Source organism: Hipposideros armiger, unplaced genomic scaffold (assembly GCF_001890085.2).
Source record: "Hipposideros armiger isolate ML-2016 unplaced genomic scaffold, ASM189008v1 scaffold_422, whole genome shotgun sequence".
Taxonomy (NCBI): Eukaryota; Metazoa; Chordata; class Mammalia; order Chiroptera; family Hipposideridae; genus Hipposideros; species Hipposideros armiger.
This window is the reverse complement of record NW_017731772.1, coordinates 1,102,217-1,129,981: the sequence shown is the minus strand read 5'-3', so window position 1 is coordinate 1,129,981 and position 27,765 is coordinate 1,102,217. Positions and strand designations below refer to the sequence as shown.

Here is a 27,765-nt window from a genome sequence, read left to right as displayed (position 1 = left end):
TTAAAGTATCTTTCCTTACTGTAAAATTAGTAAACTGTGTCTTCTCTACATTGTAATTCCAGTACCTAGAACAGTGCCTGGTACATAGTAAATACTCAGTGAATATCTGCCAAATGGCTGAGCAACTGGTTTGTAGATAGAAGGACAGCTTTAAAATGCCATCATAAAATGGCAAACTGAGAAATATTTCTTTTTACATTTCAGCGATCATAATCTTGCTGTCATAATCTGCATGTCATAATCAACATTCAACTATATAATCAACATTGTATATCCCCTTATGAGAAACAAGGGGAAGAGAAGTATGAAAAAGAGAAAACCTCATCACTGCCCTCTAAGAACTTACACTCGCTTTTTATTTGCCTGAGGAGGTGGGAAAGTATAGAGGAGCTGAACATTTCACATACTAGATTCAATTCTACCTTTAGGAGTTGAGCCTGGTACCCTTTAAAGTGTGAGAGCCACTTGAAAAGAGCTATACTATAGCTATAGGTAAAGGATTACCGTAGTTTTCATTTTATATTTTTTCTCTATCTATGAGGAAACCCTACGCTCTGAAATAGGTATCATTTACAAAGAGCAAAATGTATGAGGAAAATTCAGTATATAAAGCTGGGGGTTATTTTATTGTTGGGTGTGTCACTATATCAGCCCATTGCTTTTAGTAACAAAAGTATAATATCTGCATCAGATCAGATACCGCAGCCTTATATTAAAGCACACCTCATCATGTTGAAACAATTTTTTTCTACTTAGTATGGGAACCACACTTGATTTTTAAAATAATAATAACAATAATAGTGATGTAAACTGGACATAAGATTGAATTCAGTTACCTTCAGAATATTGTTTAAATAAAATATTCTTTGCAGAATATTTGGCTTTCCAGATTTTTTTAAACTGCCTATAGAATTATCTTCTCAATTCTAAAATATCTAAAACAAATCGTTAGACATATGATGTATGACAAATATATTCACACTTCCCCTTCAAGGTTATAATTATATAAACAATGAAAATACTAGAATAAAAAGATACTATTTAAAATATTTTTTAAACAATATATATATAGGATTACACTGAAATCTAAGAACTAAGCTAAATATAAGAATACTTTAGATATTAGAGTTCAATACTACTATCCATATGTAGAAAAAGAGAGAGAGTTTAGTCAGCCGGAGCCATTTAGTATTGAGAATTTTAGCATCTGGGGTAAAGCTTCCTATTAGAGTGTCCTTTTATTAACCAATTTTTTTTTAAAACAAAACACCAATTGCCAAAAATAGCAAACTAGATAATTTTCAGTACAGTATATGTCATTGCCAAACAGAGTTAATTTTATATGAGCAGTGACTTCTTGGTCATCTGTTTCATTTTGTTTTGGTTTTGTTCTACAGCCCCTGAGAAAACCCTGCTGAAGACTCAGCTCCTCTCTGTGACCTTGCCATTGCAGTCCCACTGGGTCTCCTCCCAGAGAGCTCAGCAAATCTACCTATGTACAGTAGTTGGTGAGACAGTTATGTAGTTATATACTTGTTCCATTATCTTTGGTGTTCTTCTTTCTCATGAACACTGCGAATGACCATTGTCCTCTATCTCCTACTTGTAAATTATTTGGGAGAGGCCACCTATGTTTTCAGTATTTTTTCCTAACTCCTTAAAACACTAAAAATGCTCAGTACAAAGTGCCTACTCAATAAATGCATTTGTCAACCATTTTCCACCTTTATCCCGAGTTATATATTTTCCTTGAAAGACATATTTTAATAATGCATATGTCTACTTTCATGACTACATGATGCATGTGGAATCAAACTAATCACATAGAAAATTTAAAAATTAATATATCATATGTTTATGTATGCATTACACACACTTTGGAAAAACCTAACGACTGATAAAATAAATAACAAGACAAAGGTTGTTGTTATTCAGTGACTATGGAGGAAAAGTTGCCAACAGCAAATATATTTAGGCTCTGAAAGTGTATCACCAATAAAAACATCTCTTTAAATTTTTGTAACATAGTTTTAATAAACAAGACTAAACAGTCAAAATGATTCTTCAGAGAATAATCTTATAGAAAATACTAAGATATTACTTCCAAACTTTTTGTGGGACTATAATTCAGTACTATCAGAGACACAAAGGATTGAAAATATATATCATCATTCAAGCCCATGGAAAGGTTTGAAATTTTAGAGTCTTGGTTTCCTGCATAAATTCCACTGCCGCTAGTATTCCCTGCAACAGGTACGGGTATGTTTCCTTTTGTTTCCAATTATGTTTACATCTGGGATTTTCTTATAACCCCAAAGAGGGCTTTCTAAAAACCGGACAGTAGTAAAGTATACTGCATTCTAAAAATAACTTTTTGCAGAATTCCAACATGTCTTCATGCTCCTAGGAAAGGCTATTTCTTTAAGTCACCTGAAAATACTGAAATGAGCATTATGATTTGCTGTGGTTCTAGACTGTTCACTTCTTTAAGAATTGATTGGAGACATTACAGAGCAATGACAATACCATATTTTAATTTTTGCAATATTAGTATTTTTTTCTTCTCACGTTTGGCATAGTATGGTCCCTAACTTAACGCTCTGTCCCACAAAAGGGACATCAAGTGTTCCAGAATGCTGAGTGTCGGTGGTGAGCATTCGTTCATTGAACAAATAAGTCCTCAGTACCCATTGTGGCGGGCACTGTACTGGTTGCTGATGAAAAGTCGTGGCAATAATTGCAAACATCTTATTGAGGACTTAACAATATCATGGACATGGTGTTAAGCACCTCACAAGCACTTTCTCATTTCGCCCTCACCACTGCCAAATAAAGTTGCCCACTCCAGAACTCAGGAAGCTGAACCTTAGATGTAACTAATGTCCCCAATCACATAGTAAACAGTAGTAAAACAAACATTTGAACCTGCAGCTTGATGCCAGAATCAGCTCTATTGCTAATATGGATACCATACTTCAAATGGTCTTACTTGACTCATTCTTGAAATTTAAAGTATATTGAGGTGGGAATGAGATTTCTTACACCAGTGGAAACACAAAAGAAAACAAAATAAGTCTCAGTAAAAATCAGATTTTTCCAGTCTGAGGAGCTTCCCTTGTCTTATATCAGTAACATTCATCCGATTTGCCCCTAATGTTCTATTGAATATTCAGTTTAAATAATTTACACTTATTCATTCAACAAATACATATTATCTATTGTATAGTGCGTTCCCATAACGTTTCCATTGATTTTGCAGCCATGCACTTGCCTAATACCCATCTTTTAGTCATCTATTTTTCCATCTACAGTTAGGCCTTTAAACATGCTTTCAAGCTTTTCCGAGCATAAACTATCAAACTGGAAATTAGCTACTAAAAAGAGCTGACATTAAACTTTTTCTGAGGCCACTAATATCTCTGCTTGAACTTATTAATCTCTGCTGTATTCAGGTATGCCTTGATATACATAAGCACATCGCAGGACATCGATAAAACATAATTTACAGATAAATCTTTCATGTTATAAAAGAATTATTACCTTAGCAAAAGGATTCATTGAAAAATTCCTTTGAAATTGAATTCCCCTTGTGAGTTTTATATGTTTTCGTTTCTAAAAATTAAACTAAGAAAAAAATTCTTAAAATGTTTAAGACAGCTCTTAAATAAAATAAGGTAAGTGGGTGTTTGTTTTAAACTTTAAAAAAGAAATTTTTAAAACCTAAGATGAGGGTTACATACCACACATAGGAAAATGGAGATAGAGCAATTAAATGAATCTAAAAATTATAGAAATCCAGGAACCGAATCTTAAACCAACTCCTCATAGCCAGCTCCACCTTTTCTTCCAGTATCTAACTTTCAAAAAATAGTTTTTCTTACTACCAATCTCAAACATAATCTACAATGTTACTGGAAATCTGGCAGAACATTTTTAACAGATAGATCCTTACTGTTTTCCAACCACCATCAAAGCCATATTAGTTGACCATACTTAAACAGTATTCTCCAAACACTGCAGAAGCAAAAGAGTCATGTTTATGAAGACCATGGCTGCAGACTGACTTCTTTAGAAAACATCCTATGAAAAGGTATAAAAGAAAAAACCGGACTCTTAAATCAACTGATCTCAAAATATTATAAAAGATAAGACAAGACTTTTAATCATGATTTTCCTCTATCTTCCTTAAAAAATGCTGTTGTGTTCACAAGATAACTCTCTTCATTATTGATGCTTATTTATGCCCATGTAGCAATAAAACTAACACAAACAACCAAAGAGGCTTTGGCCCTCTCTGAGACTCAGTACCCACAGCTGCAAAGTGAGAAGGTCTCTAGGGATTCTCCCAGCTCTAAAATTATATGAGTTAAAGACCTCATTCTTAAAAAAGAAAGCTTTTTATCTCGATTGAACCACACAATTTGACTATTGGACTTTGAACACAGCAACGAGAAAGTGTTACTCAAGAGGCGTTAACACATTTCCTATTTCTCTTTAATAAATAAGTGTATTAAACCCTCACATTTATCAAGAGTATGCTAAGCTTTATTAAATATTGCTTAGTATGAAGGGCATCATCCCTCTGCCACGGTAACCAGAAGCCAAATTCCTAAGATGCCAGAGCTGAGAGGGATCATGGAAGTCCTCAAGCCACTTCCCTCACTTGACAGATAAAGAAACTGAGTCACTGAGAGGCCCAAAGTCTCCCAGGTGCTTGCAAGCAGTAGAGCTGCCAATTTTCTTCTCTTCCTTGTCAGCATCTTGCTTCAGTCACTATGTAGCATAGAGTGAAACTCTACATCAGTAAACAAAGGAACAGAAGAAGGTAATTCCATTACCCGGTCACTAAATAATTTAGAGCCTAATTTTTCTTTCTTTTTTTTTAATGCAAAGACCTTATGTTCAGAAACTTACAGTTCAGAGTACATTAAGTAAAACCAAGTCCATATGCAGATACGTCTTCTCCCATATGCATCTTAAGAAAATAGCAAACAAAAAAAATAATTTATCATCTGCCCCTAGAAAACAAAAACTGAAATTAAAAGAAAGAATGGAGTAAATCTAAATTGTATATTTCATTCCTTCTAAAAGGATTAAATAACAGAATTCTAAATGGTTTGTTTGTACTTTCCATGCAATATGTAGATTAAGCATGAAATTCTGTTTGGGACACTTTGACATCTGTTTTCAGTGCATTACAATGAAATCTGGGGACATGATACATACATTTGCTGTAATAAAACTGTCACTAATCAGTGTTTTCCAAAATATTGCCCATAACTATTACTATTCAGTAGTCTCATTTGCATGATCTAATATTGTTGCTACATCATGTTTTTCCCTTACAATGTGTTAGCTGGTCCCAGGCACATGGTCTAAAATGGCTGCAAACCACTCCATAATCTCAGCTTTTCCATCGTACTCCGTACATACGCATGCAATCTGTCCTAACACTGAACTAATGCTACATCCTTCAAGAAGTATTCTCCCTGTAACTGGAGCAGCCAAGGTTGAATTCATGTCAACAACAATAAAGAGCCCACGTGGAGAAGTTATGCCTCATGGGGCTTCTACAACAGAAGATGTGCACGTAATCCTAACTCAGAGGTCCCTTCAACAAACCTGTAATATGCTGCTGGGTTAGTGAATGCAGTGTCTGTCATTAACTGAAGACATTTCTATGAAACGCAGAACAAAATTGGACCAGACTTTAAAAGAGGGTCTACTTCATTTTCGCTTGGATTAATAAATAGCGGTACCAATGGCAGGTACCAAGAAACACCAGCTCACAAACTATTAACACAACCTCCTGGATCTTAGATTGAACAAATGTTTCCATTTCATAATGCATATATCTGGTGGGTCATGTACAAAACTTGGATCTCAGAGGAGAAGGAATTCTGAGGGCCCAAACATGGTATTCACCAAAAAAAAAAAAAAAACCACATAAACAACAACAACCAAAAAAAAAAAAACCTTACTAAAAATAGTTTATCTACCTATGTTGATGGGAAATGAATTCCATATGTTATCAGTACTTGGAATCATATTCATACTGCTTAATAGTCCAATATAATTTCATTTTGTCCTCCTATGAACTCATCTTAAACCTGCAATATGTTTCTCTATACACATGTTTTACATTATACAAATGTTGGATACAAAAAGCAGATTAATTGTAGGCCCTAATGCTGTGTTTGTTAGTACTAAGAAGTCATTCCAAATGTTCCAAAAGGGATTAATGTAGTATAACAAGTCTATTTAATTATTGTAAAACCAGTGATCCTCATATTACTATAAGCAGCTTTTCCCTTATTTGGAGACTGTAAATAGAACAGATATTGTTACACGATAACTGTAAGTCTTATCCAAAAATATTAATGCTTTACCATCAGGAAAGTTAGCATCTCCAGGAGGCTATAAAAGGCCACCCGTATTTAGCCAGACATGCGTGCACATTTTAGGTCAACATCAAGTTTAAGTCCTAAGTGTAAACAAAGCTTTTCCAATGTGTTAGAAAGACAAAATATCAAATCTTTCTGCCACCGACAGCAATCAATTGTATGTATCTTTAAATATTTCAGGTGCACTTTGTTTCATGTACTAAAATACATACTTTTTGATTTTTGTGTATCCCATGAACAGTATAGCCACTAAACACCATGTACGTTCTCAAAAAAAAAAAAAAAAGCATGACACAGATTATTAAAAATTATGTGCCAGAATCGAAACAAGCTAATCAATGTTCTGATTCTGCTTTCTGCACACCCTGGTTACCTTTTAACTAAAGGACAAACAGTGAAATAATTTTTGCTATTAACTCCTGGCTAGAACCCCTAGGTATTATTACAAAATGTTTCATATAAAAATATGATTTTTTTTTTTGCATTTCTCAATGTGAGATGTGATTTAAGGTATTTCCCTAGTAGGGACTGTGGATAGGGGCTCATCTGTCCAGTTTGCACACCTCCTGTGCAAAATGAGAGAGGGGAGCAACTCACTGGTCCTTGACAACAAGTATCATGACTGGTTGCCCAAGGATCTAGCCTACAGAATGCTTCAAGACCACTCAGATCCAACCAACCAGAGTCATCGAAGTCCAACACTAATCCCAAATCTAGCGTGGGCAGAAAAAGTAAGTGTTTTAACCACTTCCATTTAGCTTCCAGTTGTTCCTGGTAAAAATGAAATCACTTTAAGTAAGAAATATTAACTTTTTTTCCTCTAGAGATCATTGAATTAATTTTCTTAACACCATAAAAAGGACAAATGGGAAAGAATGACTTAAAGGAAAAGAGTTAAATGGCAATAAAGCCAAAACAATTCATGTAACTAATTAAACATCTTGAGTTTCAACCCAACTAGACGTCCTATTTTTTAATTTTCTTATTTTTCAATTACAGTTGACATTCAATCTAGGTGTCATTTTTAAATAAGGCACTTTCAGACATAGATCTAAAAACCAGCAACTTGCTCTCTTCTTCAGGAACAATCCAGTCTAGCCACATCATCATCACTTCTGTCCAACTAAATCTAAAACATAAGTGTAGTTCTCTCAAATGCTGGCAATTCACTTTTTTTCTAAATAAAAGTCTTATGCTTTTACTGGAGTGCATTGACTTACAAGGAATTGCAATGAATTACTTGCTAGGAACACCCTTCATTTCTCATGAAAGTTGAGATATTTACTCAGAGAGCCACTAATAAAATTATTTTACTCTTCCTTTCAAATACTCCTAGATTGATCAAAAAATCAATTATCTGGTAATTCTGATATAAAGGATTGCTAAATCTTGTACCGTAACACCATTTAAATAGATTTTAGAACTATACATACACAACAATCTAACTTCATGTGCCTACATTCAGAGGACTTACTAGCAAATATCTATTCACATTATTCTGACCAGGACTTTCCTTTTCTATTTGGAATGTCTCAGATCACCTGAAATACATAACAACTAATGATGACTTCTTGCTTCAACACCCAATCACTCCTTCTGTTCACTGCTGGGTACTTTCTCTGGAACTCTACATTATGCTATGTTATGTTCCTTTACATAGAGTAATAATGGCTATTATTAACATTATTGTTTTACTTACATGAATTATTTCATGCAATCCTAAAACAGCCCTGTTCAGTAGGTATTTTAATCCCCATTTTACAAAATGGAAAACCAAAGCACATGAAGTGTAAGTGACTTGGTCAAGGTCACAAAGCTGATAAATGGCATAACCACAATGAGAACCCAAAATGTCAGATTCGTGCACTTACTTTCTATGCTCTACAAAAACTAAGAAATCAGTAAGAAGGGAGATGTGCTCAATGCGGAAAGCAATCCAAAATTCAAAGGATGACAGAATATTTTAAAATGCACGTTATCGACTCCTCAATCTATGAAAGAACCATCCTTCTTAAATAATTCCTGCAAGATCTAAGTCCTGCCTCTCTCTCTTTTTTTCTCTAACTTCACTTCTCCTCTTCAGCTCTCTGCAACCCGTATGCATGCACGCACCCACCAATTACCATGGTTCAGGAACTTAACCTCTTTAACTTAACAGCTGAGATCCATTTTACATTCTTTCAATGGAGGAACTCAGGCTGGCTTCTGAAACAAGTCACAGGCATTTTGTAAACCCTCAGGGGCTGGTTGCTGTCCTTTAACCACAGTCCCACTGCATCTGATGCATTAGCCCACTAACCACATCCAAACCCAACTCTGTTGGCACTCCCACCAAGGACACCAGTGAATAAAAAGAAAAGCACAAGAGATGTTTTCTAGTCCAGATGGGTTTTTATAGGAGAGGACAGAAAAAACTGAGGCTACTGACTCAAGTTAGGTTCAGTGCATTCATTCACCCTTCCTCCTCAGACCCCTGGGATGCTGGATTATCAACATAATTAATGCTGAAAAGCATTTAAATTCCTTGATCTTGTGAACATTCCTGGGCAAAAGTAGTTTAAAACCACAACAACAGCAACAATAAAAAAGAAAGAAAGAAAGAAAGAAAGAAAGAAAGAAAGAAAGAAAGAAAGAAAGAAAGAAAGAAAGAAAGAAAATCCCTCTCACCTGACATTTCAGATATTTTTCAAATGGGAATAGAAAAATCTAGTGCCATTTTCCAAGGTTCTAGTGCCTGTACCACACTGTCTCTCATCTGTCGGTGTATCCACACACATGTATAAACAGTATGCGACATACAAGTGAGGAAATGCACATTCTAAGTTAAACTTCCTCTTTTTCCTCTAATAATTTAAAAATAAAATGTAACAGCTTGGATTTTAAACATTTAATCTGGCAAATATAGGAAAATTCATGAACTACAATGTCATATTTGGCAAAGAGAAATTTGGTAGGATAAAAATATCTGTTTTAACATTTTAGAAGGCATTTCCAATATTTTAAAAATAAAATTGTTTCACTGCTTCGGAAGCGAAGGGTAGAGACAAAATTCTCTATTTTCGCATACGAGGTCTTCATAGAGGATAGAAAAAATAATTTTTATATTCATTAAAATAAATATTTAACTTTACATACTGGCAAAAAATCCCCACAGAAATAAAACTTCATATTTACTAATAGTTCACTACGATGACACAAAATTTAGCTATTTAAGACACAAATAGGCTTCCCCTAAAATTATAAGAGGAATACATACAGTTACAACATTACTCTCATTTTTTTAAAATTTTGTTTTTGTCCTATATGTTGAGTGTACAGCTTTTTCCAATACTGGACAAAGATTTATAGGATGAAGTTTAAAAGTCAGTCGTTTTAGGACTTACACATTGGTAACCAAAAAGCTTAACTAAATTTACCACTTTTACTCTATATAATGACAATAAAATATTTTTATTGTAACAGCTCAAAATGTTGAAAAGTAATTATTAAGGAAGCCATAAATATAAAAACCTGAAAAGTTGACCTCAGAAGAGTGGGGAAAAGGAAATTGTGATATGCATCATTATAAACCGCGGAAACTGAAAATCTAAGCAGAAGAAATCCAAATGCCAGAATACTATCCTCCACCTCCTGTCGCAAGGAGGGCTGCAAATTTGTCCCCATCACTGTCAGCAAACAAAAGAAAGTCACTTCTGCAGCCAGACCATGTCAAACAGAAGACATAGCTACTGCATAGGGACGCCCTGAATCCACTGGGGTGTAAAGTCAGGACTGGGGCTTTTTGTCAGCTATTACCATAAAAGAATAAGAGGAAACAGTGACATTACTACACAATAGAAAGGTCAAACAGCTTGCAGCCATTTCATGACCCAGACAAGTCAAGGTCAAAGGATTCAGGTAGCAACTTAGCCAGGGCATAAGTTACAGCACAAATGAATTGTTTTAACACATCAGCTTTGGTCAATTAAACCTAACAAGGCAAGTTGCATCACGTAGCAGGGTTCCTGACACCAAGGCCAGAAGCTGAGACCGACCTCATAAAACAAGGCTTTTAACATAGCATAGCAAATTTAAGGTAATCCATCCAGAAACTGCAGATGTCAGAATAATAAAATACAAGTTGTCCTAAGCAGGAACATTTTTCACACTTCAGAATTCACTAATAGAGGGGTATAGTCTTCATATTGACATACTTGAGTTATTATCATAGGCATAAATGTAATCCTCTACTCACATGAATTACAGAATACACCCTAATTCAAACTTTCTTAACATCTGCGCTCATTATTAGATTTTTCTCCTAACTCTACCATTCCCTGTTAACAGCAATACATTTCTCCGTATGTTTTTTTTTCCAATCTGAGTTTTGAAAAATCAAGTTTAAAACAAAGTCTTCAGTTTCATTCAGCATCTGAACATACATTAGTGTCACAATAGTAACTGATGCTTGTTCAATGCTTTTGTGTTGTTTGTGGGAGATACATGTATTTTAAAATTCACTTGAATACTATTTATTTAATTTTCTATTTTGAGAAATGGAGTTGAAGCTAACCAGAATTTTAAAACTGCATGTATGTGGATTAAAGAATTTTTTTTCAAAGGCAATTCTGATTTTATTTTATTTTTTTGCACTTGTTTAAACAAATCCCAGTTTCAACTGATTTCTGCTTCATCCATAACTTACTACATGCTCCAAACTGCCTTAAAATGGGATTCTGGAAATATACAACCTCCGGGCAACTCTCAGCTAGTAAAATTACTTCATCCATCACCCCATATTTTCAATTATATAGTCTTTATTCAGAGTCCTTTAATTTGCCTGTGATTCATCAATGCTGTCCTGTTTAAACCATCATCACAAACAGAGAATATGTGTATCTGAGTGTTTTATTATAAACAATATATTTATGCACAAGAACAGTTTGCATTCCCATCTTAGAACATTGCTTAACGTAAATGTTTAGGATTTGGGTTTTTTGGGGGGTTTTTTTGTTTTTTTTTTTAATGTGGCCTTCAATTCAGCCTCAAGGTCTTTCCACCTCATTGGTTAATTGGTAGCCATTTCTTCCAATTTTCTGAATAATATAACAACCCAAAAGCCCAACCATTCAAGTCCCATTAGCCTCACATCCTGTAATGTTCAGTCTAATACAAACTAATCCCGCAGACTCACTCCTCACGACATGCAGTTAGTTTTTCACAAGTTCTCTGCAGTTTGATGATTTGTTCTCTATGCCAAATCCTAACAACTGAATTCAGTTAATTAACCACATCACATAAATAGAGTTCAAGGACCCAAGAATGTACTTTAAAATGAGATGACATACCACGTTGCCACAGAAAAGTGAGCATGATTAAGAGGAAGCTCCCCTCTTGCTATGCTTGGCATGGAGGCCTGCTGCTGTAATAACTCCAGTTTCCGATCGCATAACCACGAGTCCTTGAGATTTCTAAAATTATTCCTCCTCCACAAGGATGGAGGAAAAAAAAAAAGTTGGAGAACTTTGCTTTGAACGTTCTGTTGGCTGCTCGTCTGCTCTGCCACAGCACATACCCTGAAAAAGACCCTCAAGTGTCGCGAGTTCTATTTTCATCAGCTGTACACCAGCAATGCTATTCTTTCACAAAGTCGAATGAAGAGAAACGGGGAGCCCAAAGCGAGTTTCGGTCAGAGCAAGGGATCACCCTTGCCTCGGCCCAAAATTTTCAGATATTTGAGAGGTCCCTATTTTAATATGTGTTTTGTATGCGATTTCCACTCTCTGCAAACCTTAAGCTCCGCACAAAGCAATAATTATTCCTTTGATTATAAAGCCAGTTATCATGTAAGCCGCTGGGATGGCAGAAATGAAAACTTACTTATCTCAACTTTAAGAATTCCAGAGAATTCTGACTCGGCCTCCCATTGGGTCCATTCCTTTTCAGGTGCTGAAATTCCAACTAGTTGGCAGAGGGCACGAGTAAGAGTTTTTTTATAAAGGAGCTTTGGGTTTTGTTTTGTTTTTTTTAAAACCCACTGGTCTAGGTTTTCCATCCAATCCAGCATAATGAAATTTTATGAGGAGAAGACTTTACTAAGTCGGATATACTGGATTGTTGTTTCAAATCTCAGTGCCAAATTTAAAAGGAAAAAGTTAATGGAGGATTAAAACTTTAATTTCCTTTTGGCAGTTTCCTCCTAAATGCCAAATTTAGGGAAAAACAAGTAAATAAAAAAATCCTACCAAATCTATATTATAGCTATGAGTAGATATACCTCCAGTGTAACAATTCTGAAAACAGAAACTTTAAAGAACGAAAGCAGTGGTGATGGGTGGCCTCCCTAAAGGCTCCCTGCCCAGCTCTAAGTCTCCAGTTATATATACACTGTCAGGGAGGGAGCCACCTTTTGGGAGACCCAACCATCGTCTCTTGTCACTGCAATTCACAACTCCCCCAAATTACCACTATTCCTGAATAATGAACATCATTTCGGTTCTTTTACATATGGAGTTATTTTACCACACAAGAGGCATAGTGCACTAAAATTTCAAATCCAAACACATTATCTAGATGAATATTTTTTATTATAAAATGTGTAGTGCTGTGTATAAGTGGGGAGGCCTGCCTAATGCTGTAAGTGGAATATTTTACCAACCTTTGCTGCCTCCAGAAAGTGGGTCATTATATATTTTTTTAACTATTTGAAAATCATAATTGATATAACAAATGAGCTCTCTCTCTCTCTCTCTCTCTCTCTCTCTCTCTTCCCTTTGAAAAGTGAGATCATATTAACAGCAATGCAAGAGCTTAGTTTGCCATATCAGAACACAGATGCCAAGCTTTCCCAGCTGGCAAGTGGGGCCTCAGAGTTTAACTCTTGAATTGTCTGGCCAAGCTCTCTTATGGCAGGGACATCATGGAATAGAGGGCGAACTTCTGGCCCCTAAGACTGCGCTTTCTTCTTATCAGTGAGAAAATTGCTAAGTATCTTATCTGACAATATATGTTCCCACAAAGGTCTCATTAAGCCTAGGAGCAAGACATGCCAATAAGAGCCCTTCTTTATCTGGTGAACTGTGTGTGAGCCAGAATGCAAACAAATGACCACTGGAGTTCATGAGTTCAGTCAAGGACAGGATGCTAGATGGGAAAACTTAATAGTGTTCCCCTAAATCAAACATGCTCACAGATTTTATGCTCCCTGAGCATTTCACAACGCCAGCACACCAAATCATCCTACAGAGCAGCCTCATTTTAACAAATTAGGGAAGCTTCGTTTTCCCCATGATGAGAAATACCTGCAAATGAAATGAAATTTATTAAAATGTTAAAATGTGCTGTCAACTTGCAAACAATTATCTCCTTAAGCTTTTCATAAAGAAATAATTGTTACCCAAAAGGATTCTAAAAGTCAGTAACTGAAGGAGGGAAATAATTCTTAGCATCTGCTTCCTCAGTAATGGTACGTGACAACCAGGAAGGATTCTATTTCAAAAACAATAATAATGATTACAACTTCCCAGTAAACAACTCACATTTTTCACAACTCCAAAATGTATTTTCATAATCATAATATTTAACCACAGAACAACAAAAGTTGCCATCTAACAATGGATCGCAATTTTAAGGGTGCCACAAGGCTAAAAGAAAGTCCTATTTCATGAGAGACACGCTGTTCCTGGACTCTCTTTAGCACTCCAAAACATGCGCAATGATAGTGCAAAGTACAGTCCAAACATCAGTTAGGCTGACTGAGTTTAAACTGTAATCTGCTCAATTCATGACAACGGTTACTACCTCTTGAGATCTTAAACTTCTTCACGTGTTGTGACCTCTCTCTTTCTTCAGAACCATTCCCCGCTTCAGAGAAAGCCCAGGCCCTCTACCCCACCCCATCCTGTCTTTTTTTTCCCCTTCAGACAAGACACAGCCTGGGGATTCCAGGCCTCCCTCCCATAGGCCAGACTTCCTTCTGTGCAGTCCTTTGGCTAATCCTTCTTATTAATTAACAAGATAATGGTAGTTAACCAGAAAGCAATATTAATGCTAACTATCTAGGCAACTTCAACCAAAATTATGTTCACTTCTTGGTCGCTTTTCCTGTTGTGCAGAATTGTGCACTGAGAATTTGGCAACATTTTGATGCAGAGTTGAGACATTCGGGAAAGACTGACTTATATCAGACCGCAACACACAGGTTTCCTCATTAAGGTTTTCTCATTTGTTGTTTTTTATTTTAACATTTACACTGTTGTACATTACTAACTAGAAAGAAAAGTAAGGTCCTCTCAACATGTTACTATAACATTTGGAAGTGTGGAATCTGAGGGAACCAAAAATTGCCTAAGAAATAAGCAGTGATGGAACTGAAAACAGTAGTCAGTCATAATGAATGAATCACAGATCACACTACATTTGGCTAGTCCTCCACACCCTCCTCATAGCACACTCCACATCCTATGGTACATTTCTGTCCCAGTAAGGTGTGCTGCGTAAGGCTTGCCTGCTTTCTGTTTTGTTTTGTTTTGCTTTGCTTTCATGACTGCAATAACAAAGACAATATGGGAAACAGGTACCACCTGCCCAAGAATCATTGGATATCTTTAATATCTTTGGGGAAAATGGAGGCCACTTTAGAGCTATTTTTTTTCTTCCTTTAATCTGTCACAGTCTTAAAAAATAAAAAAAATAAAAACCCTAAAAAAAAAAAAAAAAGGTTTTATATTAGCTAAGGTTTGCTGCAGCAAACAAGCAAGCAGCTTTCATTCAGGGATTGTCAAAAACTTTCCAGTGTGCCCACTGCAATGCGGATGCCAACCAACGAATCAAAGGCATTCAGCAACTAGACAAAGAGGGTCTGATGCCAACCTCGGTGCCACTGGCAACCATTATTGGCATCAAGCACAGTGTCTGCCTTTTTTTTTCCCCCTCGCCTGGCACTTCACAAACAAAATGGCGGTTCTTGTAGCAACGAAACAGCCGAAGCGCAGCCCTCTGAATCAATAACGTCAAATGATTTTATGGATTTAAACACAGTTACTCCCAAATGATGTGTATATTTTAGGTAAAGTGTGGGTGGGAGCTTACATACTTTTATAAACGCCTACATTGAACATGACCCTTTCCTAATGTAGAGAAATAGAAAAAATGGACTGAATTGCGGCCAACCAGGCTATATGCATAGACGAAGCTGAATAACAAAGACATTTAGCTTTTAAGAAAATACTGCTCTGAGGCCATGTGATGCAAAAGTCTAATGAACTATATATCAAAAATGATTTCAAAATGCATAATTTTTTTCCCCAAACCATATCAGATGCAGATGTAACACTACAGCTTGTGTCAAAGCTCTAGTAACTCTTTCCACATTTCAAAAAAGATGAGACTGCTGGGCACGAAGGGGGAAAAAAAAAAAAAGAAGTGTGGGTTGAACCAAAAGAGAAAGAGGAAAAAAGAAAAGCATAGGAAGTTGGTCAACAATGGAAGTTTATTACATGCTGGACTTTATTTCACCCTTCAGAAGAGATGCAGTTTGTGATCTTGTATAAATAACCAAGAGGACTATTGACATTTCTAGATCTGGAAATTGTCAATATATTGTAACATCACTCCACACTGCAATGCGGATGCCAACTAACAAATCACAGGCATCCTGAGCTAAACAAAGAGGGTCTGATGCCAATCCTGATGCCAGTGGCAACCATCTTTGGCATTCTCTCTGTCTTTCTCATGTTTTCCTCCCAGTCGTTTAGAAGTGGGGTGAGAAAGAAAAAAGGGGGAAAGATTATTTCGTTGCTCATTCTGTTGCAAATATAACATTTTTCTGTTCCGATTTTTTTTTTCATGTTTTTCTTTTTACTTCTTTACCTGACTTATAAAACAGACTTAAGTGGGTTTTCATGTACCTCTAGAGGAGAAATAAAAAGTCATTATGGGAGATATGCAGCCCTCTAACTGACTACAGACTTATCTTTAGATGCCGTCTTTAATCAATTGCACTGCAAAATAGCACAGTCTATATTTGACATATATGTACATTTTGAAAAAGGGAAAACACAAAAGCATCTTGATGTGACTTTTTCAAAGAAAAGAGCCAAGAGATGTTAAGAAGAGATGAAGCCCTGGCAGGTAGTAGAAGATACAAATTAGATGCACAAGGTAAAATAATGAAAGGTTTTTATGATAGAGACGCAAAACAACAACAAAATCAATGTTTTAGCTGAAAACATGGTCTCCAAGAGTTGCTTAAAACTTTACAATTATCATGACTGATGGTGCAACGCAGAAGGCATTTGTGCATTTTTCTTTCTTCAATCTATCTTCACAAATCCAAAGGATATGTTCTTTATTGCCAATTCATCAACCAAGGGAGTTGGCTGCCTGCCCCAGGGGTGAATGTACATGCGTGCACACCTCAAGGACTAGCCTTCAAGCAAGTTAAAATGTGTGCAGCAGTGAAGTGCTTGCAAATCTTCCCTACCCTGCACTAAAAAGTTACATGGCCCACTTTTTAAAACTTTTTACTTCTAGCCTTGACTTTCACAACACAGTTACAACACAGTTACAGTCAATCCAACACATATATACAGCCCACCTTAAAATGTCACCTCCTAGACAGCTGTCAATCAAATTAAGTGTCATGTGTTAATGAGCTTTAATTTGGGGACACAAAGGGCGAAAATATATTTTTACCCATACCATCATTACTTGGACTTTAACTCGTAAATGCATGAAAATAATAAATGTAATGGTTTCTTTTTTTTTTTTTTTTTTTTAAAGCAGTATTTCCAAAAGTAGGATGTCCAGCACCATTATTTAAAATCAAACCAAAAAAAATTTAAGTGACATTTAAGCATATCTCTAAAACAGTATCAAGGAAATATAAAGGCAAAAAGCACATAGTAAGTTACCTAGATTTCTGAGTCAAAGCGTAATTTTGGTATTTTATCTTTTGGATGATAATCAAGTTCATACCAATTCATTAAATCTCACATTTATATAGCAGACATCAGATAACCAACCGCCTGCCACCTGACTATCTATAGGCCATTTTCCCCACCACCAGGCCAAGTTAGGAAATAACCCACCATCTGTGGTAGATCAAACTTCAGTCCACTTTTGGTATGCTGTTTCTTAAAATGATGTTTTACTATGGACTGTTGCTAGTACAAGGACATCTATGTCCTGACACATTGATTTGAAGACAAGAAATTCTCACCTACTTAAGGAAAATACATTCAGAAAAATAAAAATAATAAAGAAACATTTCATCAACTCAAAATACACTCAGCAAAAATATCACCTATTTTTGAATTATTCAGGCAACATTTATACCACTCTGTTTATCAAGTATTTTTTTAAATAGGTATGGTATGTGGTTCCTGCATTCTTTCTGAGATTTATTTTAAACCAGTAGAACTAGTCCACTTTCTGTTTTTGTTCTATAAGGAGAACTGCGACTTTTCTCCTTGGTAGGTTTTATGATTTACATTCAAGTAACTGACAATATTAAGTGTTCCCAAGTCAGTATGGGAAAATATTATAAGTTATTTAAACAAGAACTATTATCATTTCATCTACAGTGAATATTGTACAATCAAAAGTAGATATTGATAGAAATAGAAGTATTTAAATAAATTTACATCTACAAAGATATACTCTCTGATATTGGCTACCTTAAGCATTTTGTAATAGGAAATGTTAATTCTATTTTCAGTGCAATAGTACTAAATTCATGAACAAAGTTCATCTCCCTCGTTAGCTATGAGACTAATACAAAGATTATTAAAGAGTGGTTCGACTATTCATAAATAAAGTTACATTTGCGAATTGAGAAAAGATGAGTAGATGCAAGGAATGGAGCCTAGGACAAAACAGTGAAGTGTAGTAAACCATAGCTTTTCAGACTAATCTGTGTCTTTGAAAAAGTAGATTATTTCAAAGACATTTGAAAACGTATCTCTTTGTGGTCTTTCTTTAAATATCCCACACCTATGCAAGTATGAAAGCTCCACGTCTATTCCCATGGCTTGCACATGGCAGTGGACATCTACGTGGATGCCACTCTACCCAGAGTGGGTGAAGGAGGCGATTTAGGGGCCTCGAGAACCCCCTAACTCAAGCCAGATATTCCGTACACTGGTTTGTGGGCAGTGTTTGCGGTGCTAGAAGAAAGAACAATCTGCTCCTACCTTGCTCCTGCACGTAGTATGCCAAAAACAAATCAAGCTCCTTAACTGATACTGTGATATGATGTGGCTGGACACAAAGTGCTGGGTTTGTGCAATGTGGGGATTTCATGAGCCGTTCTCCATCGGTACTTTCCAAGGGGATGCCTTTGAACAGGATCACCATGACTAGATCCAGACGCCAGACTTTGTCTGCCTGTCGCAGGCAGTCGATTCTCCTAATCTTACCCTTCTGGTCAGGATTGGATAAGACACAGCACGGGTGCTTCTTGCCAGTCACGGTGAGCACAAAGTCCTCTCGGTACTCCTGGCGGATATCTTTGCGCAGTTTGGCCAGGAGCCTGGATGCCCACTTCTGTTTGATTTCAGGCTTTTCGCTGAGAAGCTCATCTTTGACTGCTCTTTCTTCATCTTTTGACATTCGCTTCTCATGCTTTTTAAAGTACTTGCGTTTTCGAGCCTGCAGGTTGAACCAAGTATAGGCGATTGCACGGACATGTGGAAGTAGTGCCTCAATGAATGGGTGAAATTCATCCTGTGGAAAATGAGAGGGGAAAAGAAGACATACGTGGTCAGTTTAGTTTGAAAAGCTCAAAACAGAAAAAAACAAAACAAAACCCACAATCCATTCCCAATTCAGGACAAAAAGTTATGCATAAAAATAACACTTATTTAAAATGATCAAAATAGTAGAACAAGGAGAAAATAAAGTATGCCAAGCTGCCCCCTTTCCACCAAAACTCACAGGTAGATTCTCACTCCTAACAAGAAAATAAGACTTATATTTGAATTTCCACTCTGGCCCCATCCCCCTCATTCCCACCATGCATCCTACATTCTTTAAAAAAAACATAAGCAACCAAGGTGCTTGGCACCTAATTTAATATTTAAATATTTGATTGACCAACTAACACTCCGCAGTACCATTTTACAAAGAAAACAGTGAGGTTTTTTTTTTTAATCGGAGCAGAGCTGTTCAGAAGGCAGGAGCGATGCCACAGTTCATTTCTCTTCTCTGTGGCACAGAAACACAAAGCATATAGATGCTCAGTGTAATGCCACACAGTTCCCGCTTTTGGAGCATGCTCTCAGCAAGAGGCTGCTGGTGGCACAAAGAGCATGCGCCATTAAACTTGATCCATTTTCTTATCAAACGTCCAACATTCCAACACTGAAACAGCACCATTCCAAGAGTGGTAACTAGAGAAACCGGTATACAGTAAGGGAAAGTGGGCAAAGGACACAGCTTGTCGTATCAGTGTCCTGAACAGAAGGTTTCCATACTTTGAGCAATGCAGTCGCTCCCGCCACCACCAACACTAACCCCCAACACACACACACACACACACACACACACACACACACACACACACACACACACACANCACACACACACACTCACACATTCTCACGCACACTCACTCACACTCTCCTGCTCTCTCGGAGACACACAGACACACTCTTGTATTTTTAAATAAAAGTTTATAAAGTTGAAAACAAAAATTGCAGGAATGCCCTTCCAGCAGTGTTTCCTATAGGATCTGAAGCCCCACAGACTCAGTTAATTTGTTAACTGATCACAGGAGTATGGCAATTCTTCTCAACCCCTTAAAAATCAATCTGAGGTGAACAATGAAAAATGGCAACTTGGCACCAACTTTACATTCTTTGTGTCTCTGTATGCGGTGGCAGGGTGACACCAGGAGTGCACTGCTGGTCACTTACTGCTTTTGTGGAATCAATACAATTCACTGGCTACGCACATGAATTCTCCAACAGGGCCGTGAGTGCACGTATGTAAGTGCGTGTGAAGCTGCACGTGTGCAGATCGTAGAGTGCCCTGTCTTTTGAGTGCAGTGGTTTACCTTAGGCTCCTGCATTTTTCCTGCCTGTTTCATCTAAGCCGTTTTCAAGCAAGGGAGGCACGAGGAGTGCAGATAATCTTTACCTACAGATATTTCAAGCTGCTTTCCAAAGCAGTCAGTGTGTGTTTCATTACTTCCTGTCATAGGTAAAACCTGTCTTCTAAGCTCAGGCCTATTGCTGTTCAGAGAAAGACTTTAACATCTTGTGCATGCATACTGTACGTGTGCACTAAGCCAAGATCTGAACCAAAGAAGAACTTCCACCAAGGCCACTTTTTTCTGGTCACGTTGACTATATTGTCACCTCAGCCACAAAATAACTTTCTCTAACTGATCATAGGCCAAGTTAAAATTTACATACTAGTGTTCATCACCCTGAACCATGTGGAATACATTCTATTTAACCAGCAGACTGGTGAATTCCATTAGGTAAAGATGATGAAAGTGCCACTAATGACGCTCTAACAAAGGTGTCCCCAAAATCCCATAGAGTTAGGGATCCACTTTTATGATGAAACTAAAAGTTTCAATGCGAAAGACTGCAGCATGTTAGCAGTTTGCAGTTCAGAAAAGGAAGAGGTGTATGTCCTATCCAATCAATAATGCGGTTATCAAGTGTTTTAACATATTGCCGTGAAACGTTCCTTCAGCAGAATAAGTACAAATCAAAATTTTATAACAATACAGAATGCAGATGATTACATCACAGCGTGAGCCATAACCAAATGCCATAGAGGAAATCATTAAACCGATCAGTAGTTTCCAGCAGAGATTTGAACAATTCGGTTACTATGTGAGCACATTAAACTAGGCCATGGAAAGAGTTAAACCACAATCTGTTCTTTGTGTGGGAAGGCAGCCCTGCTCACAGCAACCACAGCCCATGATAAGACCTCCCTATCTCCATACACTTTCTGATGCCATGCTTTCAGCTTTCACTGTAACTACAAAAACTTTGTTTATCCCCCTTAGAAATATATGCAAAAGGAAACCCTGCTCAAAAGGAAATGTGGACTTAAACTTGCTTTGGGAACTCACTTCCTATAATCTGACTTTTACTATGATTTATTGATATGATTAAAAAACATACATATATACACTCATAAACTAAAATTTGAGAATGTGGAGAGTACATGGGGGGCAGCTTTGTCTCACTCATTTTACCCTTGCCATGTTTTTAAAATGCAATATTATTTTAACAGATATTAAGCAATGCAGTAACTGTTAAGTACTTATATCCTTAAGTACTATGTTCAGTGACATTTCATTTTCTTATAAAGACATCAGACATACTTCTGATTAAATTTGTTTGAGTTTCAAATCATCTATCACCTAACAAATCTCAAAACTTTAATACATTACTTTAAACAATCAAAATGCAATTTGAGGGGTGAATTTGGAATTTCTCAGCAAATGCACACAAAACAATGTTTTTTTTAAAGTTGCCTTGAGTTTGTTGCCAATATTGCTAAGTAATATTTTAAAACATACTTTTTTTAAATTGATGAACAGAAGTAGCAAACTTTCTCAGTCCACAAAGTTGCCTTATAAATATCTTTCAGGGCTTTACTATTATGGGGATTCCATTCAAGTGAAACAGTTACTGACAAGGAGACATATCCTCAAAAAAATGACAATAAGTAGGGTTTGCTATAAGTCACATACATTTCTGTATTAACATGTCTAAAAATGTCATCTTGTAAGTGTGACTATTTTCTAATACTAAGCTCTAATATACTTTTAATAATTTTGAGTGACATAAATATGCAGCATAGTAACTGTCTTCGTCCAAAAAAAATGATTAAGGTATTCAAATGTCCAATTAATAGGTTATCACAATAACACTTTAAACAATTATGAAAATTATTTTTTAAAGCAAAGCATATATGTTTAATGGCTCTATACTAAGGTAATATGCCACCTTACTTTTGCAGAATTTTTATTAAAATATATTGAGATTCAGTAATTATTTCTGTTAAAACTTTCTTTGGTTGAACTAAATTGATAAAATAAATAACCAAGTTACAAATTTCAAATATAAAAGCAAACAGTCCTAATTGCACTAAAAATATTTATTTTTCTTTACAGGAACAATAGTTTCCATGAAAGGGATGGAAAATCAGACCAATTTAGGGGTAAAAGAGTAAATATTAGGTGTTCTTGGAATATTGCTACATAACAATAAACTATTTTTAAAATGTAACTAAAGAACCTGAAAAACAATGAAAGAAAAAAAATTCATTACAATCATGCCAAATGAAAGTTATATTATTAAGGGTTTACATTACTTTTAGAAAAAGCAAATATTAAATCATAGGTGATGGTTCTTAATTTTCTTTACATATCTGATTTATACTGATGTATAAATATTGATTTATGTCGATGTACTTATATTTTTGCATAACATTTGTTAAATATCAACTTTAACTGTAGCTCCTTTTGAATTAAAATTATTTCTAAAACCTTACTGCAACAACTGAGACACTTTGTAAAGTTTTCAACCAATTAAGAATGTTTCTCTATTTTTTATTTACATATCCTAAAAAATGTTGGCTATAGCTATTAGGCTCTTGTAATACAAAACTAAACTACTGGTCTGATATAAAAGCAACACGGTTAATGTACTCTTTACTTTTGCAACACCTTACATTACCTACAAAGTCACATAGATATTATTAGTTAAGTGAGAATTCTAAAGCTAAAATTCCTTCTCTAATTTAGGCCTTAAATCCCAAAAACAGTTTTCATAAGTCAATCTAAATTTATATTATTAAAATAGTAGAGAATATTAGTCATCATGAATTAGTGTTGGTAAGTATGCATCCTTGAATACTAATGTGATAGCTGAATGATGATGCCGTATATACTCTTAATATTCCATATGTCCTGATGCTGTAATATTTCTAACTTATACAAATTAAGATAAAGTTAGTGAGTTTTCAATACATATTTAGAGGAAATCAAAAATGTAATGTATTCGTTAGCAATCCTGTTTCTGAAAAGCCAATGTTGGCTTTTCAAATTAAATACAAATTAATATAGAAAAGCAATCCTGTACAGGTGAGAATAAGTGATTCAGTACTTTGTAAGCGAAAAGCTTACCTCTACTTGTTTTATTTGAACTCTGCTTCAATAATCTAAGAGTAATATCAAATGGATATAGTTTACCAGAAAGAGAAAAAAAAATCCTGATGATGGGTACTATAAAAGGTAACTTTAACAACTACAGACAATTCGTTATACCTGAAACAGTTCCATCATCATATTTATTGGTCAGTATACATAGTTTTTAAAGCACAAAGAGCTCAACAACTCATTTTTCCAGTTTTATTAAATTAAAGTGCACGTTTACTTGCTGAAAATAGCCATATCTAAGTTAATCATACTCAGATGCCAAACAAAATATAAACAATAAAAAATGTGTCAGCCAAAAAGCTACAGGACTGTATCCAATCACTGAATAAGCCTTATCATTGTTTTCATCTTCATTCACAATTTATGAATGCCTCAGTCCTTTTGAATCACAATGGCTTCTAATTGTCATACAATTGAAATCTTAATTGTTTGTCCATTATAAAAATGCAGCGTTGTGATATCGGATTTTTAAAAAATTGTTAACACACCTAAGACTAAGCGACACTTCTTGGAACTGTTTTAGTTTTTATGGAAATGCCAAAGAAAATGGTTATCAATTATCAATAGTGCTACTGCCTCCTAAAAGCTGAAGTCAACTGTCCCACACCTTTAGAGGTTTAAAAGTCTGCTTCAGAACGACTCTGAGCTAACATATTTAGTTAGTCCGTCAGTTGGTTAGTAAGCTGGGCGGCAATGAAAACTGCCCCCAGGTAAGTCTGCTGGATCTCGCCACTTTTACATGTGATCGTCTGGTTTAAAAATGTACAAATTCTGTTCTTAAGAAAGTATAAAGCCAGTATTTTATTTCAGAACATTGTTCCTAAAGTCTCAGGACAATTTTCAAACTGATTTTTTTTAAATGTCCTTACTTTTTCAGCATTACTTTCTGCCTTCGCAGCTACGCCTAACTATCGTCAAACGAACAGGTCTCCACAAAATGAACATGTTCTCAAAGTCCTTAACTTTCACCACAACCAACTAACTGGTGTCAACGTAAAGACCGCCTTTGTGGTGCGATCACTGGATACCTCAACGTGCGGATCACGAAGGAACAGAGTTTCAGAACCCCAAATTAAGCAAAGGAATGGGTCCCCGGAGCACAACCTCCGAATCGCCTCGTCGCCTGCCCACTGCCTGCAGGGGAGTCCAGAGGCGCCCACAGGAACTCATACTACAGTCCCCTCGACCAAGTTCACTGGTTGTTTACAAGGACTTAGTCCCCCCCTAAAGCTGCTCTAAAGCCGGAGTCCGCCGCAGCGCGCGCGGGAGCAAACGAAAGGGGTGGCGGACACCTTGGGCAGGGGCACCGCGCTGAAAGAGATACTCAGGGGGCCGCCCGGGGCTAGCCCTCGCGGGCCCGGGCCCTGCCCACCCTCGGCGGCCTCGCCCGGCCCAGCCACTCTGGCAGCACGCGGGCGCCCGCTCTTCGTGCCCAGGGCGTAGGGCTGAGTGCGCGGGGTGGCCGTGGGCTAGGGGCCGCGCGCCGGCTTCCACGCCACCCCGCAAACCCTGCGCAACTCTGGGCCACTTCTTCGAGGGACCGGGGTGTGCGGAGGTTAACTAACGCCGCAGACCAGAGCAACAAAACAAAAGGCATTTCGGGCTAGAGAGAAAACTCGAGAGCGACCGAGACATGTACCTGAGTGAGACAGATGGGAGAATACATCATGACTTCGCCTTACAACGCACTTTCCCGGAGATGCCCAAGAAAATCTTCGAGAAGCAAGGATTTCATCTATTCATTTTACAGTCGTCTGAGCCCCGCGATGCGATCAATCAGGACGGGGCTCTGCGCTGGATCACCGCAACTTCACAACAAACCCAGTCCTCCTTAAATAGCCAAAGATTCAAGTTCACTCGGCGTGCTAGATTTCCCGGGGTGAAATCCAATCTACACTTTTAACCCTCTTGCAGTCCGAGCGCGCTGGCCGTGCTCGCCGAGGCCGCCGCCGTCGCCGCTGCCGGTGTTGGCCGCTTTTCGCCTGGGTTTGGGGATTTGTTTTCTGTTTTGCAGTTGTTGTTGTTGTTGTTGTTGGGGGCTAGGGAGTGCGCAAAGATTCGTAGTGGGTTGGATTGGGGTGGTGGTTGGTGGTGAAATGCTTTTTTAAAAAAGGCGGGGAGGGGGGTGCAGGAGAGAGGGCGGGAGGGAGAGCGAAGAGAATGTGTCACCGCACTGGGAAAGTTCAAGGTTACAGCCTCGAGCACTGCGGCAGGATCCCGGAGAGGCGATCGCAGGCGAAACTTTGCCGCGAGCCGACCATGTGTGTGCGCGAGGGGGAGCGCGAGCGAGTGCGCGCGGGTGGCAGGGCGCGCGCGGGAGAGGGCCGGAGTGGGGGCGGGGTGGGGTGGGAGAGAAGGGAGAGGCCGGGGTGAGGGAGGGGGCGCGAGCGCAGGTCTCCCGGGCGGAAGAGGCTCCCAGCGCGCAGTCCCTTGCTGCAGCCGCCGTTGCCCGCGCTGGCTCCTCCACGCCCGGCCGCCCGCCTCGCCCCGCGTCTGACCCGGCCGAGCGAGGAGGAGGCTGCTGCTGCCGCTGCTGCCGCCGCCGCCGCCGCCACCGCCCAGAGCCCAGAGAGATCGGAACGAGCTCCTGAAAAATCCCAAACGATAAATCGCGCTCTCCCGCTAGGCTCCAAACTCCTCTCTTTTCTGCTCTGGGCTCTTTTTTCCCCTCCCTCTCTCTCGCTTTCTTTCCTTGCAAAACTTGGAAGTTGAAAAATTCACCGGTTCCACCCTCTGGACCCCGCTCGAGCTCTCTCCAAATCAGACTTAAGGATTGTTTTATTATTTAATTACACAATCATCGCTTTACTCCTCCTCCTGCAAACGCGCATTCCTTTTGCACCAGCCTCTCCACACCCCCCGCCCCCCACCTTCCTCCTCCTCCTCCTCCTCTCGCGCTCGCGCTCGCTCTCCCTCTCTCTCTCTCTCTCTCTCCTCATTTGTTAAAGGTTTCATACCAGTGCAACAAAACCATGAGGGTTTTTTTTCTTTCTTTCTTTTAAAATTGATCTTTCCGCCCTTTGGGCAAGTCCTGCACCCTCCCCACACTACCACACACACATACACAGCCCCGATAACCCGCCCTGGAATAGGTATTTCGGGGCTCGCTGCGGACTCTTTAAGCCGCGGGAACATCCAAGTGGGAGAAACACTGAGCCGGTCTGGGTCCGGGAAAGGAACGAATGGAAAATTCCCTCACACCCAGGCCGCCCCGGGGCCCAGGCTGGGGCGCCGACTCTCGCACCCGGGGCGGGCGCTGTCCACCAAGCCCGCCGGTTGACGGGAGGAGGGGGAGGCTGAAGAGGCGGGGGCCTGAGCGAACTTGGGCTCAAGTAGTTGGGGCGCGCGGGCGCGTATGGGGGCGGGGCCCGCCGGGGTCTCCCCAGCGTGGGCCTGCGCTCCGGGGCGGCTCGGCAGAAGCGGCGCGCAGCGCTTCGCCGAGGTTTGCCGCCCTCCCTGGGGGTGCCCCATGCACGTGGCCCTGCTCGGAGTGGCAGGACCGGGCCGAGCTGCCGTCGCCGCCGCCTCCTGTTCCCTCCCCCCCCCTCCCCGCGGCCCGCTCCTTTCTCCTCCTCCTGCAGCCCCGCTGGCGCGCTCCCAATCCCCACCCCCACCCCTAGGGTCCGGGGCGCCGGCAGAAAGCACCTCCTTCCCCGCCGCGGTGTAAGCTGGGCGGGGCCGCGGCGCGTCCGGGACTGCGGGGCGGGCGCGCGCGTGAGCGGGGTGCGTGTGCTGCCGCTACAGCCCTGCAGAGGCTGCCGCGCCCGCTTCGTTCTGGCGCCGAGGGCCCGCCCCCACCCCGGTTGCGAGCTGCAGGCCCCGAGTGAATGAACTTGATTTCGGGTCTTTTGAGGGAGGAGGTTTACCTTGCACCCTTTCTATCCACGCAGACGATCTCTGGCGCGCACGCACACACGGACACAGACACACACACACGCCGCCCACCAAATCCGTTTTTCGGCAAGGAGTGGGTGGGGGAGAGGTAGAAGCAAAGGCTGTCCAAACAATGGAGACAGGAAAAGTAAATGCCAGGGACTCCACGTCTACCTAGCTGAGGGCTGCCAGGGGCGGCTGGAGCCACGAAGGGGACTCGACACCCCCAGCCCCAGGGCGGGCCGCCCCCGCTTCCAACTGTGCTGTTGGGGTGTTTTGAGGCTCTCCCCCCGATTCCCCTTGCCTCTTATTCTCTCT

At 39.0% G+C, this 27,765-nt stretch overlaps 1 protein-coding gene across 11 annotated transcripts in view; it reads right to left on the bottom strand.

Moving 5' to 3' along the window:
• The window catches only part of NFIB (nuclear factor I B), a 301,210-nt gene that overhangs the window by 195,323 nt on the left and 78,122 nt on the right, over positions 1-27,765 (bottom strand). For 5 of the 11 annotated variants that reach the window (XM_019664419.1, XM_019664413.1, XM_019664414.1 and 2 more), the window contains exon 2: positions 18,578-19,109. In XM_019664419.1, the coding sequence (XP_019519964.1) occupies positions 18,578-19,109 (532 nt within the window). Of the gene's footprint in view, positions 1-18,577; positions 19,110-19,498; positions 19,616-25,213; positions 26,441-27,765 lie in introns of those variants that run through there. The other 6 variants (XM_019664415.1, XM_019664421.1, XM_019664416.1 and 3 more) reach the window with 5 other exon arrangements.